This window comes from Pelodiscus sinensis, chromosome 2, assembly GCF_049634645.1.
Source record: "Pelodiscus sinensis isolate JC-2024 chromosome 2, ASM4963464v1, whole genome shotgun sequence".
In the NCBI taxonomy this organism is placed as follows: Eukaryota; Metazoa; Chordata; order Testudines; family Trionychidae; genus Pelodiscus; species Pelodiscus sinensis.
The window spans coordinates 191,400,079-191,421,620 of NC_134712.1; the positions used below are offsets into that span (position 1 = coordinate 191,400,079).

Consider the following 21,542-nt stretch of genomic DNA (forward strand, 5'->3'; position numbering starts at 1 on the left):
TGAGGGGTTCGGCTCTGTTGCAGGCTGACGATGATCTGCAAGCCACAGCCACTTGGCTATGGGTCATGACAGCATAGTATTGCCAACCCCAAGCACTCAAAATCATGAATGAGCCCTCCACCTGCCTCTGAAAATCATGAGATTTTTTTTCAATCACAATATTCAAATCAATCAGCTAACAGATAATACATATGATCTTAGCCAAAATAATACATAAACCAAGCTCTCTCAAAACTGGAGACTCTCATAAGAAACCAGGCTTATCTTCTTCAAGTGCAAACAGATGGATATGATACCTTCAGTGACCATATTTTCTGAACCAAAATTAGGGGCATGTTAGCCTTGCCTCTGACCCCCCATAGTCACACCCTCTTATCCCCATTAGCCACGTGCTCTGCCACAAGACGTCCCACCCCAAGTAGTCCACACCTCAAAGCACATGGGACACATGATCAGAAGTAAAGGGTGTGGTGTGAGCCCTCTAAGTACTCTTCCCACCATCGTACTACCAATAGGGATGTTTGGCCCCCACAGGACACTCCCTCCCCCAATGCAACTATCTTGCAATTTCATTAACCCAATTTACATGGCATTAACTCAGGGAGAGGCTGGGGGAAATATTCATTCTAAGATTTTTCTCCCATGAGCGGAGTGAATTTTGTCTTGTACACCAGTATTGAGTTCATGTGTGCTTGTTCGGATATGTGCCCTGTGGCACAAAAATTATTAATAAATATCTTATAAACCTCTCCCTTTCCCCTCTGCTGTCATTTCTCCTATCCTCCCCTCGACCCATCTGCTCCCCTGGTGCTGCCTGCCCGCCACCCCATACCCTCCTCTGCTGTCCTGGCTCCTGCCCTTCTCACTCCCCTCAACCCTTTAGGGACTTGCCCTCCTCCCCTGTACCAGCCCTTCTCTTCCTGCTGTGTCCACTCCGATCATGTAGCTACCCCTTGCCATCCTCTCTCCTAACACCTGCCCTGCCTCTCTCCTTTGTCCTCTGGTGCCCATCCCTCCCCTCTACATGTCTATCCTTTTGCTTTACCCCCACAATCTCCTGGCACCTGCACCTTTCCTTACCCCTGCACCTTTCTGGTGCCTCCCCCTTCCCTCACTGCCCCTGCCCTCCTTGCTCTCTTTCTCCCTGGTGCCCACCCCCTCACCCTTTACCCAGTTCTCTTCACTACCCTCTATGACCTCACACATGACTTGCTCCATCCCTTGCCTTCCTCATGCCCACCCCTCCTTTCAACCCCTCTACTCCTGGCACCCACCCCTCTCCTTTCCTCTTTCTCCCTCTTGTCCCCACTGTTCCTCCCCTCTCCCAGCATCACCCTGTCCCCTTCCTTCTTCCATCTCCACTGACTCCTTTCCTCCCTGTCTCCCTTCTGCCCTTTTCCTCATTGTCTCCTATTGGCCCCCTGGTATTTGTCTCTCCTCCGCCTTGGTTCCTTCCCCTTTCTTCTCCTGCCCTGTGCCCCCTTCCCTCAGCACAAGCCCCTTCCTCTCCTCACCCGCCTTTAGTTCTCCTCCTCCCCCTTCCCTCACCCTCTGCCTTCCCCATGGAAAGCAGTTTGCAGGGCTGGAGCTGGGCTGCAACACTATTTTTAGTATCATGGTCTCGCCCCAGAAGCCATCCTTGGCCCCAGCTGCTCCTGGTGCGGGACCCTGTACTGGAACTGGAGCAGAGGCCATCTGTGGTGCTATTTTTAGTACCCTGGTCCTGGTCCCCATTGGCTAACCAGCTGCAGTTGGAGTGAAGCGGCAGCTGCATGTGGCCCATTCTGGTGAGGCTGTCCCAGCTGGAACACGTCTCATGCAGCTGCCATTTGTCTCCAGCTGAAGCTGGGCTACTCGTGGGGACCCAGACCGTGCTACAAAAATAGTAATACAGGTGGCCTCTGCTGCAGTCCTGATACCTGCCAAACCTGAGCGCGCCCCACCCTGCAACACCCCTGCCAGGCTGTGCACAGCACCTGTCAGGGCTCCAAGGCAGCCCAGAGGAGGAGGCGGCAGTGCTGCTGGACCAGGACCCTGTGCAGTAGAGGCAGTCCTATGGGTGGAGGTGGGGAGGAGATGGCAAGAGGGAGGAGCTGCATATCATCAGAAGCTGGCCCGGCTGCCCTATGTGCTCTGCTGGGGGAAGGGGAGGGGGGAAAGGAAAGGGAGCTGCTGATCTGTTCAGTGCTATTTCTTGCTTCTTCCCACAAGCCAGTGTCCCCTCAAGCAGTGAAATGTCCCGCGGGGCTTTCCAGGACATTTCGCTACTTAAGGGGGTACTGGGACAGATAATTTAAATTCGGGACTGTCCCAGAAAAATCAGGATGTATGGTCAGCGTAATCATATCCAATGGACTGAAAGTGAAAAATCCATTACAATCAGCATACAGCACAAACTATAGTGAGAAATTGTGCCACACACTCTTGAAGAAACTGGGGAAGCACCTAATCAGCACCCTATACAGCAAACAGGAGAAGATCAATAATGAGCTCTCCAAATTGGAGGCTCTCATAATAAGCCAACCTTCCTATCTTTTAGTCTCTAAAGTGCCACAGGACTCCTCATTCTAACCAACAGAGTTTAAGTTGCTTTCATTCACTGCTGGAGTTCCAGTGCTTGTAAGGTTCATGTTTTTAAAGCTTTTCTCCAAATCCATTAAGGCTAGAATTGTAACTTTGAAACAAAATGTGACAGTGGGTATTTCCACATAATCTCCTTACTCCAGGAGCTGGAGCTTTACAGAAACCTCCATTTCTCATAAGACTTGTGATGCTAATCACAAAATTTGACAACCCTGAAAACCTGCTGAATGTGGGCACAGCTCTGGCCTGCCTACCCTGAGGCTCCTTGGGGAATTTCTGAGCACAGACTTCATGTAATGGGTTATGGGTGCCATATCCATGCTAGATACATGTGGCCATAGATACTGAAAAGGGAAAGTGACATCAGAAGAGGAGTAAATTCAAAGAAACCCACAAAGAAGAAGCTTCTTGAAATTGTGACAGCCACAATTGGCCATATTCACAGAAAGTTCTCTCGTTCTCTCTCTCTCTCTCTCTCTCTCTCTCTATATATATATATATATATAATTTTGGACAGAAAAAAATTAATGTTACATTTTGCAGTTTAAAAATAACTATGGGTTCAGCTCAACATGTAGGGAAAATGTTCTGGTCAATTTCTTATTTCACTCAAATCAACTTTCTAGGTTCACATCTTCCAAGGGGAGGAGGGGAGGCAAAACAAAGGGAAAGAGGGAAAGGAGAGGATAAAATAGTCAAACAAAGAAAACTGTTTTTAGGGAAAGAACAACTAGCCCAGAGGGGATCATCATAACCTGTATTTTATAATTTTGGTAGGTGCTCAGTTACTGTAGTGATACGTGCATTATAAATGTTTAAATACAGTACATTCAATAGATCAGAAAAGTCATTTAGATTACCAAATAGATTTCAAATTCAGAGATTAAATAAGATTTCTTTAGGAGCTAGAATTATACTCTTGTAATATATAATTATACTAATGTAATAAAGGAGGTATAAAAGATGAGGAAATGGGTGAAGAACATGATTCCTAAAATAAGAGATTAGTGAATTTGACACTTCAAAATATTTTTTCCACACTATGGGTATGAAAGCATTTTTCAGTGAAAACAGAAAGCTCCTGAAATGTGATTACAGTTTCAAAAAGATAGGAATTAATCCTTTATATCACAATGTCTTTCCAGACTAACTAATTTAGAACTGAAAAAAGGTATCAGACTGAAAATGTATTTTTGGATAAACACAGAAACTAGGCACAATTTGAAACAGAGGTAGCCCAAGCTTCAAACTACCCAAGAAATATGGATTTGTTTGAATCACTTTGATGAACAAAGACTAGTTCATTCTCCCTACCTGTTCATTATGTGGTTTTCTGAGCAGTTGAACATATTGTGCTGTACATACAAGTAGTCTCAGACTCAAACTCTCTTTGTTGAATGCCAGTTGTGATGGTAGTTATTTTGTTGTAATCTGAACATGTATCCATTATGAAGTGATCTGAGATCACCAATTTATTTCACATGCTCAACTATCACATGATAATACTTCGGAACACTACCTACCTGTGCCAGATCCTATAACTAAATACAGTAGGTGAAATCCTGACCCAATGCAAATTAGTGGCAAAACTTCCATTGATTTCAGTTTGGTCAGGATTTTACTCAGTGCATGTTTCTCTTTATTTAAAAAAATTCTCCAAGAGTTTAAAGTTTGTTTTGCCAACTTTTCTCCCTTTGGAACTGATCCAAACTTTTTTTAGTTAATGGGTAGACTTTCATGAAGGTTGGATTGGGCCTTTCATGAAGGTTGACCTATCCTGTTCAGCTTTTTCTTCATTTCATTTTCCCATTTCTTTCGGTTTCCTCCTTCTTTCCTTCCCTTTTCTGTCTTTCCTTTCTCCATTTTTAACTCAACTGTAAACCTTTTGCTGAAGGCAATGAGTTTAGATACTTCTCAGCATGCAGTTTTTGTTCTGCTTAGAAAGCAACATTTCTCTTATTTTAAAAATATACTGAATAATAGTAATTAACACCCCCTCCCCCCCCCCCCAAAAAAACCCCATTGTGTAAGAGCACATTATTGTCATGGTCTACACAAATAACTCATTTACCCACTAGCTCCCATGGGACCTCTATTTTAAAATAAGCCCACTGCACATTTTTAAAGCTTGCTGAAGGTCATACTCATCAAGTGATTGAATAACATCTACCCCAGCACCCCAGTCAGAGAGTTTGAACTGCAAAACTCAGCAGTCATGCTGGATCAGGGAAGTGAAAGTCAGGATTTTAAGCAGTTTCACTTCCTTGATTTTACCTTGCATAAGATAGATATAGGCATCACGCTGTAGGATAGGAATTTAATGGGTAAGGGTAATGTCAAATGCCAAACACTTGCTAAGGGAAGTTTTACCTACAAAGAGGCTGCTGTAGCAAGGAAAGTCCATTTCCCCTCTGAAATGAAATATGTAGGGTCCGATTTTCTAATGCAGGAGACAAACTCGCACTGAAGTTAAATGAGTTAACAAATACTTGGCATTAACTCTGGAATGTCACTTTAAGTTTGTTTATATTGCCACCAAATCCGTAGGTTGTTGAATTTACTCAGGACATTGGGTTGTTTCCCTGGTCTTTTTACATGAATGTAACAGTAGTGTTAGGGGAGAGAGAGAGAGAGAGAGAGAGAGAGAAATTAGATCTCTCTTCAGTTATGCCTTATAATTACAATGAAAGTCACAAGATTTTGGGGAACTAGTTTTCTTACTAAAAGGTTTCTTACTATTTCTAACATCATGGGCACAATAAAAAAGGAAGAATAAGAAATATATACACTAAGGCTACATCTACACTGCAAGGTTTTTGTGCAAAAACCTGTGGAGTGTCCACACCTCAAATGCGCTTTTATGCAAGGAAATCAAGAGTAAAATGGCAGAACAGAGGGGTTTTTCTGCAGTAGTTAAACCTCCTTTTACGAGGCATAACTCCTTTTTGTGCAAAAGTTCTTGCACAAAAAGGCAACTGTGGATGCTACAGGGGGGTTTCTTGTGCAAAAAAAACCCTATGGGAAAAAGCACAGGTGCTCTTATGGCCATTCTGTGAATATCCATCAGAGCTTTCTTGTGCAATAGCATCCATGCAGTGTGGACGCTCTCTTGTGCAAAAGCACATTGCTTTTGCAATGTGCTTTGAAGTGTGGACGTGCTCTTGTGCAAGAAGTTTTTGCACAAAAACTCATGCGCAAAAGGCTTCTTGCACAAAAAGCACGTAGTGTAGATGTAGCCTTAAATAAAACACTAACTTATGACATCTTTTTTGTAAATAAATGTGCCATAGTCCTTATTGAAAACTTTCAATATGAAGAAAAATGATTAGACTCACCATTTATCATATCACATTGGAGCTCTCCTCTTCTAATGTGCCTGCACAGATGCTTTGGAAATGTCATCACCCTTATTTTCCAATGTGGGATTAGAGAGAAATAGTATAACCTAAAGCTCCAATCCTTTTACAAGGCAGTCCAAGTCCTTCAAATATTATGGCCATGTCTACACTGAGATATGTAAAGTGCTGGCAGTTACTGGGCTGCTCATAGATCACAGTAGTGAAAATGTAAGCGGGGGAATGGTCCCGCTATTGTGGGGAACTTTCCTGGCTTCTATACCACCCTGGTGAAATGGACCAGCGAAAGGATCTGAGTTCCCGCTCCCACTTCCTTTACCCCACGGCCTCCCTGATCCTGAGGGCTCCCCCTCCACTCTCCTGAGTAGCAGAGCCCTTGAAACCCCAACAAGGCTGGGCCCAGGTTTTCTGGGGCTTAATCCCCGACCTTGTAGTCACTAGGGGCAGGAGTTAGGGTGTCCCCACTCCAAGGTGCTCTCTTTACACTGCAGGCCTTCTTGGCCCAGTGATCACTTCATAAGGTTCAAAGCAAATACAATGTATTAAACATCAACTGATTAAAGAGATTAGAATAAGAAAAAAATGAGAATGGTTAAATGAGAACACACAGCCCTGCTCTGTAGCACAGGGACATCAAAACAGCAGCCTGCAGAGTGTAAGGACAGTCCACAGTCTCTTCCTTAGAGGCCCCTTAGAGGCCTTGGATGTGCTGCGGGGGGGAGGGGGCTGCAGGCTGGACACGCTTGCTCTGGCAGTGACCACACAGCCTCAAGCTCTAAGTGGCCAGATCCCTCTCCCAGTCCAGAGCCTCTCCCCACACTTTGCAGTTCCCAGCTGCTCACCACATCCAGCTGCAGGGTGCTGCTTGGCCAGTCTCTAGCTTCTTGTGTTGCTTCTCTGTTCCTTTTGGCTCTCTGAGCACTGCCAGTCTGCTGCTCAACACAGGGTCTGCGCTCCTTGAGCTGTGTGTGTCAGGCTCAGCTGCTGCAAAAACTGCCCCTCAGCACACAGCTTGCACTCCTTGGGCTGTCTCTCAGCTCTCTGTTCATTTTGCAGGACTTCTTCAGCACACAGCTTACACTCCTTGGGCTGTGTCTCAGCTCTCTGTTTGCTCAGAGAGAGCCAGAACAATCCCAGCTCACAGGGAGGATGGGGCCTGGCCTCTCCCCTTCCTCACTGGCCTGTCCAACCTGTCAATCAGGCTGAGCTGGAATGTTGGCTGCTTTCCATTGTCTCTGGGGTCTGTCAGTCTCATGAACCCTTCCCCTTCTGAAACTGGGAGCTGGCAAACTCCCACAGAGTTTTAGAAAGGGGTATCAGTCCCCTTACAAAAACACTCTTGGGTGTCCACACTGTCAGCCACAAGTACAGTGACATGACCACACTTGTGGCACTTGCAGCAGCTTTCAGAGTAGTACACTGTGGGCAGCTCTCCACTGAGCACTTCTTCCTCTTCTGCCTCTAAGGTTTGTGAAACTACTAACAAGTGTGCGTGCGGGGCATCCCAGGTCCTGTCCCAATGCCCTGTGGTGCATCACTTTGCATCCCAGCAACCTCTGTGCTTCTGTCCACATCTGGCACCATCTTTCAATGGCTTTTGTGCTACCTGCTCTTCCTCCTTAGTCTGTAGGAATGAATGTTCAGCTTTTGAAGAAAATATTGCTAGGCCTTACTAACACATTACAAATGGCAGTTATTCAGTTATTCCTGAAGCTGTAAAGTGACGATGAGGAATCCATGCAGCATACGTATGACCCAAGATTTGTTGAGGAATTCATGGAGGTGCTGACCACAGTGAAACACTGCTTTTGGACTTGGGAAACAAGTACTAAGGCTACGTCTACATTGGCAAGATTTTGCGTAAATACTTTTAACGCAAGAGTTTTTGCGTTAAAGTATTTGCGCAAGAGAGCATCTACACTGGCATATGCTTTTGCGCAAGAGATGTACTTTTGCGCAAAAGCATCTGTGCCAGTGTAGACGCTCTCTTGTGCAAGAAAGATCTGATGGCCATTTTAGCCATCGGGCTTTCTTGCACAAGAAATTCATGTTGCCTGTCTACACTGGCCTCTTGCGCAAGAACACTTGCGCAAGAGGGCTTATTCCTGAGCGGGAGCATTATAGTTCTTTCTTACATTAGAACATCAATGTTCTTGCGCAAGAACTCGCGGCCAGTGTAGACAGGCGGCAAGTTTTTGGGTAAAAATGGCTGCTTTTGTGCAAAATCTTGCCAATGTAGACACAGTCTAAGTGCTTAGTGCTTTTCTACCCCAAGGACTATTGGGCTACATGTCTGTAAATTTTTGTGGAAAGTCTGCCGTGTTCACAGTCCCATTAAGGGTAATATTCCTTCCCTACCGTGCTATTAGTAGGGTAGGGGACCATTGCTGCACAAAGACAAAGCATGTATAGGCCAGGATGGCAGTTGGTTAAAAGACCCTCCTTTGCTTCCTTGCTCACTTTAAGTAGCTAAATGTCTTCCAGGATGAACACACAGACTGTGGAAATTGAGTGGCCATTACCAATGATAGGGTATCCCTCCAGTAGTCTTCCCAAAATACACCTGCCCAGGGCATAGTACGGCCCTGCACTAATGTATTCCATTGCACCAATAAATTCCCTTGCCCTAGTGCTTAACTCAACATTGTGAGGGTCTTATATCTTGCATGCTCACCCTGGGGCAGCCAATCAGAGCTAGATATGCAAACAGTGCTTGGCTACGTCTAGACTGGCATGATTTTCTACAAATGCTTTTAACAGAAAAGTTTTTCCGTTAATAGCATTTGTGCAAAACCGTGTCTAGATTGGCATGGACGCTTTTCCACAAAAGCACTTTTTGCGGAAAAGCACCCATGCCAATCTAGACACGGTTTTGCGCAAGAAAGCTCCAATCACCATTTTCACCATCGGGGCTTTTTTGCGCAAAACAATACCGCGTTATCTACACTGGCCCTCTTGCGCAAAAGAATTTGCGCAAGAGGGCTTTTGCCCGAATGGGAGCAGCATAGTATTTCCACAAGAACACTGACAATCTTACATGAGATGGTCAATGTTCTTGCAGAAATTCAAGCGGCCAGTGTAGACAGCTGGCAAGTTTTTCCGCAAAAGTAAGTGCCCTTGTGTTTAACATGAGTTGAGCAATACTGTATCTAGTGTTAACAATGGAACCTCTGTGTAATAGGATTGAGGCTCACCATCAGGGTACCTCCTGCTGGTTACTCAGGGAATGAGCTCTTCAGTCTTGGAGCACCTTACACTGGCAGGTGTCTCTTGAACTGGTTCAGGCCCTTTGTCCCTTCTTGACCATGGTGCCCTTTCCTTACAATACTGCCCTGTAACAATGCCCCCACCCTGGCATCCTCCCCTCCCAGGGAACCCCAGCCTCCTATATCCACCTTGCCTCAGTGAGACACTGCCAATTGTCTAGCCCTTACCTCAGAGGCAAGCTGCAGTCTGAAATGGCCATTCCTCATTGGCAAAGGGGTAATTGCCCCTGCAGCCTGGATGTGGAGTCAGGCCAGAACTCTCTGGCTACGTCTACACTGGCCCCTTTTCCGGAAGGGGCATGTAAATTTCACCAGTCGTCGTAGGGAAATCCGCGGGGGATTTAAATATCCCCCGCGGCATTTAAATAAAAATGTCCGCCGCTTTTTTCCGGCTTTTAAAAAAGCCGGAAAAGAGCGTCTACACTGGCCCCGATCCTCCGGAAAAAGTGCCCTTTTCCGGAGGGTCTTATTCCTACTTTTTTAAAAGCCGGAAAAAAGCGGCGGACATTTTTATTTAAATGCCGCGGGGGATATTTAAATCCCCCGCGGATTTCCCTACGACGACTGGTGAAATTTACATGCCCCTTCCGGAAAAGGGGCCAGTGTAGACGTAGCCTCTAGCTCTGCTTTCCTTTCCCTACCACTACTCTGTCTCAGGAAGCCACTGTAGCTTCCTTAGCAGGCAGGTCATCCCTACACCACAGCTGGGGCAAAAGTGTGCTCTTCCTTGCCAGGAGTCTCTATGTATATAGTCTCAGTTGGGCCCTAATTATCTGCAGCCCCATCTGTGGCTGCCTACCACTCTGTCTCTCTAGGCTGGTGTTAACTCTTGTAGGGCCAATGTGGGGAAGATGCCCCATCGCACTCTCTTAACTTTGGGATAGCAATCTGTATTGCAATCACCTGCTGAGAGGCTGCACAAGGTAAGGAAACAGCCATGAAAAAGTCGAGGTGACAGGCACTGGGAGCAGGGGAGGGACTTTTTGCATGATGTCATGAGTCAGGTGGCTGCTGAAAAGAAAGAATTGAAGGAGGGGAGGGACAGTGAAAGGAAGGAGTGGAAGGAAAACACAGAGTGGCTCCTATACAGAGCACCAAGCACACTGCAGGTGCAGCTAACACTTCAAACAGAGCAGCTGCCTGACCAGCACTCCCTCTCCCTCCCCTGCTCCCAGTGCCTGTCACCAGGATCCCAAAACTGTTTTCCATATAGCACCTCCCATCACCACCAACACAGTGGCTACGTCTACAATGGCATGATTTTCTGAAAATGCTTTTAATGGAAAAGTTTTCTGTTAAAAGCATTTTCGGAAAAGCGCGTTTAGAATTGCAGGACGCTTTCTGCAAAAGCACTTCTTGCAGAGGGCACGGGAGAGGCGGGCTGGGGGTCAGGGCACTGTAGGGACGCAGGCAGAGGGCACGGGGGAGGCGGGCAGGGTCAGGGCGCAGCAGGGACGCAGGCAGAGGGCACGGGGGAGGAGGGCTGGGTCAGGGCGCTGTAGGGACGCAGGCAGAGGGCACGGGGGAGGCGGGCAGGGTCAGGGCACTGCAGGGACGCAGGCAGGGGGTACGGGGGAGGCGGGCAGGGGCAGGGCGCTGTAGGGGATGCAGGCAGGGGGTACGGGGGAGGCGGGCAGGGGCAGGACGCTGTAGGGGATGCAGGCAGAGGGCACGGGGGAGGCGGGCTGGGGCAGGGCGCTGTAGGGGATGCAGGCAGAGGGCACGGGGGAGGCGGGCTGGGGCAGGGCGCTGTAGGGGATGCAGGCAGAGGGTACGGGGGAGGCGGGCAGGGGCAGGGCGCTGTAGGGGATGCAGGCAGAGGGTACGGGGGAGGCGGGCAGGGGCAGGGCGCTGTAGGGGATGCAGGCAGAGGGCACGGGGGAGGCGGGCTGGGGCAGGGCGCTGTAGGGGATGCAGGCAGGGGGTACGGGGGAGGCGGGCTGGGGCAGGGCGCTGTAGGGGATGCAGGCAGAGGGCACGGGGGAGGCGGGCTGGGGCAGGGCGCTGTAGGGGATGCAGGCAGGGGGTACGGGGGAGGCGGGCAGGGGCAGGGCGCTGTAGGGGATACAGGCAGGTGGTACGGGGGAGGCGGGCAGGGGCAGGGCGCTGTAGGGACGCAGGCAGAGGGCACGGGGGAGGCGGGCAGGGGCAGGGCGCTGTAGGGACGCAGGCAGAGGGCACGGGGGAGGCGGGCAGGGGCAGGGCGCTGTAGGGGATACAGGCAGAGGGCACGGGGGAGGCGGGCTGGGGCAGGGCGCTGTAGGGGATACAGGCAGAGGGCACGGGGGAGGCGGGCAGGGGCAGGGCGCTGTAGGGGATACAGGCAGGGGGCACGGGGGAGGCGGGCAGGGGCAGGGCGCTGTAGGGGATGCAGGCAGAGGGCACGGGGGAGGCGGGCAGGGGCAGGGCGCTGTAGGGGATACAGGCAGGGGGTACGGGGGAGGCGGGCAGGGGCAGGGCGCTGTAGGGGATACAGGCAGGGGGTACGGGGGAGGCGGGCAGGGGCAGGGCGCTGTAGGGGATACAGGCAGAGGGCACGGGGGAGGCGGGCAGGGTCAGGGCGCTGTAGGGGATACAGGCAGGGGGTACGGGGGAGGCGGGCAGGGGCAGGGCGCTGTAGGGGATGCAGGCAGAGGGCACGGGGGAGGCGGGCAGGGGCAGGGCGCTGTAGGGGATACAGGCAGGGGGTACGGGGGAGGCGGGCAGGGGCAGGGCGCTGTAGGGGATGCAGGCAGAGGGCACGGGGGAGGCGGGCAGGGGCAGGGCGCTGTAGGGGATACAGGCAGAGGGTACGGGGGAGGCGGGCAGGGGCAGGGCGCTGTAGGGGATACAGGCAGGGGGTACGGGGGAGGCGGGCAGGGGCAGGGCGCTGTAGGGGATGCAGGCAGAGGGCACGGGGGAGGCGGGCAGGGGCAGGGCGCTGTAGGGGATACAGGCAGAGGGCACGGGGGAGGCGGGCAGGGGCAGGGCGCTGTAGGGGATACAGGCAGGGGGCACGGGGGAGGCGGGCAGGGGCAGGGCGCTGTAGGGGATGCAGGCAGAGGGCACGGGGGAGGCGGGCAGGGGCAGGGCGCTGTAGGGGATACAGGCAGGGGGTACGGGGGAGGCGGGCAGGGGCAGGGCGCTGTAGGGGATACAGGCAGGGGGTACGGGGGAGGCGGGCAGGGGCAGGGCGCTGTAGGGGATACAGGCAGAGGGCACGGGGGAGGCGGGCAGGGTCAGGGCGCTGTAGGGGATACAGGCAGGGGGTACGGGGGAGGCGGGCAGGGGCAGGGCGCTGTAGGGGATACAGGCAGGGGGTACGGGGGAGGCGGGCAGGGGCAGGGCGCTGTAGGGGATACAGGCAGGGGGCACGGGGGAGGCGGGCAGGGGCAGGGGCAGGGCGCTGTAGGGGATACAGGCAGGGGGTACGGGGGAGGCGGGCAGGGTCAGGGCGCTGTAGGGGATACAGGCAGGGGGTACGGGGGAGGCGGGCAGGGGCAGGGCGCTGTAGGGGATACAGGCAGGGGGTACGGGGGAGGCGGGCAGGGGCAGGGCGCTGTAGGGGATACAGGCAGAGGGCACGGGGGAGGCGGGCAGGGTCAGGGCGCTGTAGGGGATACAGGCAGGGGGTACGGGGGAGGCGGGCAGGGGCAGGGCGCTGTAGGGGATACAGGCAGGGGGTACGGGGGAGGCGGGCAGGGGCAGGGCGCTGTAGGGGATACAGGCAGGGGGCACGGGGGAGGCGGGCAGGGGCAGGGGCAGGGCGCTGTAGGGGATACAGGCAGGGGGCACGGGGGAGGCGGGCAGGGGCAGGGCGCTGTAGGGGATGCAGGCAGGGGGCACGGGGGAGGCGGGCAGGGGCAGGGCGCTGTAGGGGATGCAGGCAGGGGGCACGGGGGAGGCGGGCAGGGGCAGGGCGCTGTAGGGGCGCAGGCAGAGGGGGATCAGGGCCTGTGGGCGGGGGTGAGGTTGCTGTGGGGGCGGGGCATGGGCAGGGAGGGGTCAGGGCGCCGGGCGAGCGGCGGGGTCAGTCTGGGCGCTGGGGCTGCTGCTCGGCCGCTGCCTGCGGGGGGCGCAAGGGGCTGGGCGCGTTACCAGGTAACCGTGGTAAACAGCCCGTCGGGGCAGCCGCCGCCGCCGCCGCTCGTGGGCCCGGCGCCGCCATGGTCGGGGAGCTGTGGCCCGTGTACCGGGGGCGGTTCTTTGACAGGTTTCCCGAGCTGCCGACGGTGAGTCCGCGTGTCCCGCCGCCCCTGTCCGCCCCGTGCGTCTCCCGGGGTCCCCTCTCTGCGCCCCTCCCAGTGCGCGCGGCGCCTGCCCCCCCCCATTCATCTGTAACGCTTCCCCCGCTCTGCACCCCCCCAGGCTCCTCAGGGGGACCCGGCCTGGGCCGCTCGCTCAGCCCCCAGCCAGACGCTGCCCGCTCTTGGGGGACTCTGGCTCCGTCCAAACGTCGCTAGGAAGCCAGGCCCCGGCAACATTCCCTGCAGGGTTTAACATGCGGAACCTGCTCTTGGGTGCCGCGGTCTCTGCCGTATTTTAAATTACAGATCGTATTGATGACACTGGATTGTTTAGGCAGGAAAACTGATCCCGGTCGGCGATACAGCTGCCAGGTGCCTGACAGAAGCTTTCCCCAGGGTGAGTGTACTAAGATCGTGTGGGGCTCTATTTCATGCAGCTTCTCACATCTCCTAGCGAATGGGACCCACAAACACATCATCTCTCTAGAGCCTGCGGTTTAGTTCAGCCGTGGGCTGTATGCGCCCTTCCTTCCCCTCCTAACACTTCCCCATGAAACAGCTGTTTCATGGCATGCTGGGCTCTTGGGAAGGCAGGAATGGGGCATTCTCGGGGAAAAGAGGCAGGGAAGAGGTGGATGGGGCAGGATCTAGGCCCTAGGCGGAATGCTGGTGGGATGCAGCCGTGGTGAGAAGAAGTGGAGCTGGGTTTTGGGAGAAGGGGTAAAGTTCAGGCAAAGCCTGGGGCGGGTGGCTTGAGAAGCCCCCATGCTAGAGCGGAAACCATTGCCTATGTGGTTAAAATAAGGTTATTTTAAGGGGGATCTCAGTATTACCAGCTGTACATCTGCACTGCCTCCAGAGCTGGGAGCCTGGAGAATGGCAGCTGTTGGCCAGGCAGCCACCTCTGAAGGCAGTGCATCACCAGGAGCTGTGCAAAATTAAAGGTGGCAATACTATATGATGCTGGTCTTCTTACCTGCTGCCTTCTGAGCTGGGCAATTGGAGAGTGGCAGTTCCTGACCAAGGTGCATCTTGGAAGGCAGCAGTACAGAAGAAATAGTGGCAATACTGTAACATGCCATCGTGACTTATGCACTGCTGCTGGTGGCAGCTCTGCCTACAGAATGGGGGTCTCAGTCTGTAGCTGCTGCTCTCCAGCCAGCTCTGAAGGCAACACCACTGTCAGTAGAGCACAGAAGTAAAGGTAGCACTGAGTACTGCACCTCCCCTACACACAATAACTTTGTGACCCCCTAACTCCCTTTTGGATCAGGATCTTTACAATTACACCATGACATTTTAGATTTAAATATTTGAAATAATTAAATGTATTATTTTAAAAATCCTAGCATGGTGAAATTGATCAAAATAGACCATGAATTTGGTAGGGCACTATGATGATCCTGCATGTGAATGGGATGCACAAGAAAATACCATCATACGTTAGCTGACATACTCTTCTGATGACACTCATGTCTCTACTGGGAGGAAAAAGCTAATACGTCACTTTTTCCTGTAAAATTGTTTTCTCTTGTCTTATAGCCTATTACACCACCTGTTGTGAGAAAGTTTCTCAATTGTAGAAGTCCAGCTCCTGGTGCTGAAAGAATATTCTATGGCAGAGCAAATGATCCTGATATTGCAGTTCACTTGACACATGGCATTAGCTCCCGGCCTTCACTGAGTGTAAGAATATTAATCTTTTCTATGTTTGAAAAAAGTCCCCATTGTCTTATATTGATCTGTAAATTGGTTCTGCCAGCCATAATTGAGCTTGTGTATGAGAGGCTATACATTTCTAATGCACAGGAGAGATCATGCTGTACCACCAAGAGAAGGAAGAACCATATGAGGCTCCAAGAGTAGAGAAATGCCACTGGGAATTTTCGGGGTGAAGATAAGCTAATAATGTGGGGAAGGGAGAAAGAAAAGTGAAGAAGACACTCTCTTTTCCTCAGTGACAGATATATCCCACCCCCCTTCCACTAAACTCACTTGTCAATGACAACATTCTGCAAACATTGTATTAGATGCTGAAACTTGTACCCATGACCACCACCTCAATCATCACATAAAGAATAGAAACTCCTCTCTCAATTCAGTGGCACAATCTACCCACCCAGATCTTTCTGTTCAAATCTCTTATTCCCTCCAAACCCCTTACAATTAATATTTTTCTTATTTATGTATTTATTATTTGCTTAGCCCAGGGGTGGGCATTAAATTTTGGCCGGGACTGCCCCAGAAGGGGCGGGGCCAAAATGCTTCTGGGCTGCCACACCCACCGACCATGATTGGTCTGGGGGTGGGTGAGCCCCTTTGCCCCCCCTTTCCACTAGGCAACCATGCCCCTGGCAGGGTGAGAAGTGGCTTAGCATGCACCCCCTACCCCAGGCCAATCAGGGCCTGGGGGCGGGGGAGCTGCGCAAAGCTTCCTTCACCCTGCCTCCGCTCTGCGCGAACATACGGCACTTTGAAGTGAAGGTGGAAGGTAGAAGAAAACTCTTGCGCTCCTTCTTCCCCCAGGCCAATCAGGGCTTGGGGATGGGGGAGCGTGTGACGTCTCCTCCCACCCTGCGAGGAGCACATGGCACTTCAAAGTGCTGGGTGGTCCTGCCAGGGTGGGAGGAAGTTTTGCACTCTCCTGCTCCTAGACCCTAATTGGCCTGGGGGCGGGGGAACATCAGGGCCTCAATGGGCCAGATCAGCCAGCTTGGCGGGCTGGATCTGGCCCGCAGAGGTCCTTTTGCTCACCCCTAGCTTTGCCCCAAGGGGATTCTAAGTGCTCTACTCTGGGACTTTTTATTATTAGTGTGTTGCCTGAATTTTGAAATCACACAAAGGAATTTTAACTGTGAAATAAATAGAAAGACATTTAAAAGCCAGATATTTCTATTTAATTGATTTTTACAGTAACATTCTTCAAAAAGAGCTATATAAAATCATGATGGATAGATCCATCAATGGCTATTAGCCAAGATGGACAGGGATAGTGTCTCTAGCCTCTGTTTGAGAGACGCTTGGAATGAGCAACAAGGAATGGATCACTTGATGATTGCTGTTCTGTTCATTCCCTCCAGGACACTTGGCTTTTGCCATTGTCTGAAGACAGGAGGATACTAGGTTAGAAGGACCTTTGGTCTGAACCGATGTGGACATTCTGTTCTTATTATGTTATAATTCATTCTAACTTCTAGTTCTTTAACACCTCTCCTCCACACAGTATTTTTATTTTTTTCTTTCTGACTGATTTCAGAGATAAACTATTGAAGATAAGAATCAGAGAGGTAGCCGTGTTAGTCTGAATCTGCATAAACAGTGATAAGTCCTGTGGCACCTTATAGACTAACAGATTTATTGGAGCATAAACTTTTGTGGACAAAGACCCACTTTGTCAGATGCATGTAGTGGAAATTCCAGAGGCAGGTGTAAATATACAGGCCAGTCCTCGCTTACAGACAGCCCACCAACTTGAAGCAAATTCTCACCAGCAACTATACACCACACCTCAGTAACTCTAACTCAGGAACCAATTCCTGCAATGAACCTTGGTGCCAACTCTGCCCTCATATCTACACCAGTGACACCATCACAGGACCTAACGACATCAGCCACACCATCACGGGCTCTTTCACCTGCACATCTACCAATGTAATATATGCCATCATGTGCCAGCAATGCCCCTCTGTCATATAAGTTGTCCAAACTGGACAGTCCTTATGTAAAAGAATAAATGGACACAAATCAGATATCAGGAATGGTAACATAAAAAAACCCGTAGAACACTTCAGTCTCCCTGGACACACAATAGCAGATTTAAAAGTAGCCATCCTGCAACAAAAAAACTTCAAAAACAGACTTCAAAGAGAAACTGCAGAGCTACAATTCATTTGCAAATTTGACACCATCAATTTAGGATTAAACAAAAACTGTGAATGGCTAGCCAACTACAAAAGCAGTTTTTCCTCTCTTGGAGTTCATACCTCCACATCAGCTGCTAAAAGTGGGCCACATCCTCCCTGACTGAATTGACCTCCTTATCTCTGGCCTTCCTCTTGATTGGTACTCCTTTGTTTTCATGTGCCTGTATATTTATACCTGCCTCTGGAATTTCCACTACATGCCTCTGACAAAGTGGGTCTTTGCCCACGAAAGCATATGCTCCAATAAATCTGTTAGTCTATAAGGTGCCACAGGACTTCTCTTTATTTAACATTGAAGATTTATCACCTCAGAACAGCACTCAGTGTTCAGGGGCATTGTTAAATTTTCTTTTCTTGCTTTTAGTCTTGATTTTGTATACTGTTGTACTCAAAATGTACCCTTAGTTCCAGAATAATGTTTGTGGCATTGTACTTTACAAACTATGGGCAAAATAACAAGTGGAAGAACACACAGCAATACCACAGATGTTCCTGGTGCAGAGAGCCCCAGTGGCAGGGACTTGGGCGGTAAGAGAGTCTGGTTGGGAGCCCTGTCACAGGGCAGTAGGGCCAGCCGCAGCTCGGGCCAGATTTGGCAGCAGCTGTGTGGTAGCCTGAGCCAGGTCTGGTGGCAGCTGTGCGGTAGCTCGGTTCAGATCATGCAGCAACCACAGAACAGCCCAGACCTGGTCTGACGGCAGCTGTGGGGCCAGAGGGAGCCTTGACTGGAGCTGGTGACACCCGCGGGCAGCTGTGGGGCTGGCAGGAGCCTGGGCTGGGGCAGGGGATAGCCACAAGGCCAGCTGCAGTCCTCCTGGGACTGGTGACAGCTACGGGGCAGTCACAGGGCCAGCAGCCTGAGCAGGCTGGTGGCTGGGAATCCAGTGGGGCAGCAGTGGCCAGTCTGGCTGTTGGGGGGAGATTGGCGTCTGGGGCTGGGAGCGGAGTGAGGCAGTGGGCTGAAACTGACCTCATTTGGGACCTATCAAGTCCTGAGGGTGTTGGACCAGAAAGGTCCAACATGTGCTAAGTGTTTGATAATATATTTGGTAAAATGCTCATTAAAACACTCCTACAATTAAATCTTTGCTGAGAAATGGGAAACATTTCTTTTTCATTTGGTTCTGAATTAGAGAGATTCTGCAGTCTCTCTTCCACTCATACTGTGTACGATTTCTTCAGGCTGGCATCTTGACAAATCCACCTAAAAAAACTTGCTTTCAACAAAAACTTGAAGAGAGAAAAGAAGCCCTATATTTAAGAAATCGTCAAGCCCCTCTGGGACGGTCACATGATCAAACTTCAATGTTACCTAAAGGTCTGGATGTGACTACCACTACTTTTGGAACAACATGCATTAGAGGTAGTAAACTTAGTGTTAAAATATATTGCTATTGAATACATAGTAATTTATAATTTAACATGGAATTCTGGAAGTTACCTAAATAATAATCATTATTTAAAACAAAAAGAATAGAAAAGTGTAATAGAAATGAAACACTAATTACAACTGCTAATTACAAAAAAGAGTATAAAAGTAATAAAATGTATTAATTAAAATAATCAAGAACACACAAGAAGGATGGGGATTTCTGTTGTTTTCTGAACTTGCAGATTTTATGAGATTGGTGAGGTTTCAGGGGATCCACTAGTGGCCAGGGTTGACCATATAGATTCCTAACAACTTAAAGTCCCATCTCAGCCCCTTGAAGCTCTCGCCCATCCCTTTTCATCATGGTTGTGTTGATGGAATGCTACCTGAGTGAAACTGTAATTATAATATTGCCAAAGTACAGGTTGAACCTCTCTGGTCCAGGACTTTCTGGTCATCCAGCAGGACCAGAGTCCTGGTGCCCCAGGGCAGCCTCGGGATGTCCATGGAGCTCCACTGGGTCCAGAGCATCTAAGCTCCAACAGCCCCCGGACAGCAAAGCCTCGGTGGTCCCAGAGCAGAGGAACACTGATGGCCCTGGGACAGCAGAGCCCCAGCAATCCTGGAGCAACGGAACCCCAGGGGTCCTGGAACAGCTGAGTCTGGAAGCCTTGGGGCAATGGTGCCCCAGCAGCCGTGGGGGCTGGCCGAGCAGCTGGGAACCCAGTGGCCCAGGAGCAGGTGGACCTGGCGATTTGCTGACGGATCCTGGGAGAGCCCAGTGTCTGTTAGCAGAGGGGCTGACCTCCCTTGGTCCAGCAAACTCCCTTCTTTGGAACCAGTCAGGTCCCAAGGGTGTTGGACCAGGGAGGTCTAATCTGTATTAATTGGGGTCTTCCAATAAGATACTGTTAAAAAACTTTTTTGCATATTGAACATTTATAAGATATTTTATTACCATATTAATTAGTATTTGTTCACTTTGCAGACACACCTGGTGGAGAGCTTATAAATCCACCAAAAACCTTTGAGGAAGTGGATAAAGAAGCAAAAGAAGGACATGAGTTATATATTGTGACACATAATGACTACAATGTAGGTGAGTAAAATCAAGGGCTAATGATCAATAAAACACAAATATGTACAAAGCTACAGGTTGAATCTCTCTAGTCTTGGAACCTGACACATGCAGAACCAGATAATTTGTTTTTAAGCTGGCTCCTGGTGTGCACCAGCTCCTGCTTGCCACCCCACTCCCAGGGAACAAACTAGTACCCTGCACTGTTGCCTCTGTATCAGAGGCAAGGCAGCAGTGAGGGGTAACAGCTGGCTCCCCGGGAGCTGATGTGCACTGTGAGCTGGCTTTTAAACTGGCTCCCAGCACATACTGGCTCCTGGCCTCATTCCTGGCCCTGCTCCCAGCGAGCCAGCTGCCACCCTGTGCTACGGGCTCTGATACAGAGTTAACAGGATAGGGTGGAGGCTGGGTCCCTGGGAGCAGGGCCAGGAGCCTTTATGCAACCATTACAGTAACCGAGAAGCTTACGCATGTAGAGTAATTGTTTAAATGGTTACACTATTACATCCCTAATTTAGGAATTCGGACATCTGGGTTCTATTCCCAGTTCTTTGATTTTGACTTATGTTCTGAGCTTCAATTTACCTGTGTACAAAGTAAGTAGAATAAATACCGTATTTTCCGGCGTATAAGACGACTTTTTATACTAAAAAACATCCCCCAAAAATCGGGGGTCGTCTTATACGCCGGGTATAAACATACAGGCAGTCCCCGACTTGCAGGTCCGAACGGGGCTTTTCTCGCCCCAGAGAACATGGACTGCGGGACCGCGAGGTCCCGCCGCCCGTGTACTCCGGGGCGAGAAAAGCTGCTCTGCGTCTCCCTGGTCTGCAGACCAGGAAGCCGCGGAGCAAAGCCGCGGAGGGGCTCCGGCAGCGGGGCAGCCCAGGCGTGCCTGGGCTGCCCCGCTGCCCGAGCCCCTCCGCAACTTTGCAAAGCCTCGGGGGAAGCCGGCAGCGGGACAGCCCAGACGCGCCGTGGCTGTCCTGCTGCCGGCGTCCTCAGAGGCTTTGCTCCCGGTGTCCCTGGTTTGCTGGAGATGGTCCCCAGCAGACCAGGGGCACCGGGAGCAGCTAGTGCGCCCCCCCCCCCCCCAGCAGACCAGGCTTTTGTTGTGGACCCTGGGGCAGAGCAGCTGGGGCGCTGCCGGTTGGCCTCTTAAGGGGGGGGTAGTCTTATACGGCGAGTATAGGCGAAAACCTATGTTTTAACTAGAAAATTAGGGGGGTCGTCTTATACGTCCAGTCGCCTTATACGCCGGAAAATACGGTACCATTTTTTTATTCCACTAGCATCTATTATCTTAGATGTTGTCCAAACATACAAGAAGACACAAGTCCTGCCATAATGACCTTGCTATCTCAGAAGATAAGTGACATATGTTGGGAGGTTGAGAGGGATACGAGTGCAAAGCAAGATTCTCTATTCCATTGCACCTCCCATATTCTGGCTCCAGTGAGGGGCCAACTTTAAATTGTGTCATTTTGTAATGGCACTCTGTTATCTCCATCACAACTTCCACCATAGGAGTAAGCAGAGAGGAGTGGGCAATAAGTGACCTGCGATCTAGATTCAGTTTGCTGGGTAGTCCCTGACAGGCTGCTGGATGTGCTATTTATCTGCGTGTCTGCAGGTATGTCTGCTCGCAGCTCCCATTGGCCACAGATCGCTATTCCCAGGCAACGGGAGCTGCAGGAAGGAGGGTCCCAATCTGTGCCACTTCCCACAGCTCCCATTG

General features: G+C 50.8%; 1 protein-coding gene across 1 annotated transcript in view; it reads left to right on the forward strand.

Moving 5' to 3' along the window:
• The first annotated feature begins 13,178 nt into the window (after positions 1–13,178).
• The window catches only part of EFHB (EF-hand domain family member B), a 46,032-nt gene continuing 37,668 nt past the window's right edge, over positions 13,179–21,542 (forward strand). Inside the window, exons 1-5 of the mRNA XM_075922088.1 lie at positions 13,179–13,416; positions 13,766–13,828; positions 14,974–15,117; positions 18,537–18,717; positions 19,715–19,825. Coding sequence (XP_075778203.1) covers positions 13,351–13,416; positions 13,766–13,828; positions 14,974–15,117; positions 18,537–18,717; positions 19,715–19,825 — 565 coding nt within the window. The 5' untranslated portion in view covers positions 13,179–13,350. The remainder of the gene's footprint in view (positions 13,417–13,765; positions 13,829–14,973; positions 15,118–18,536; positions 18,718–19,714; positions 19,826–21,542) is intronic.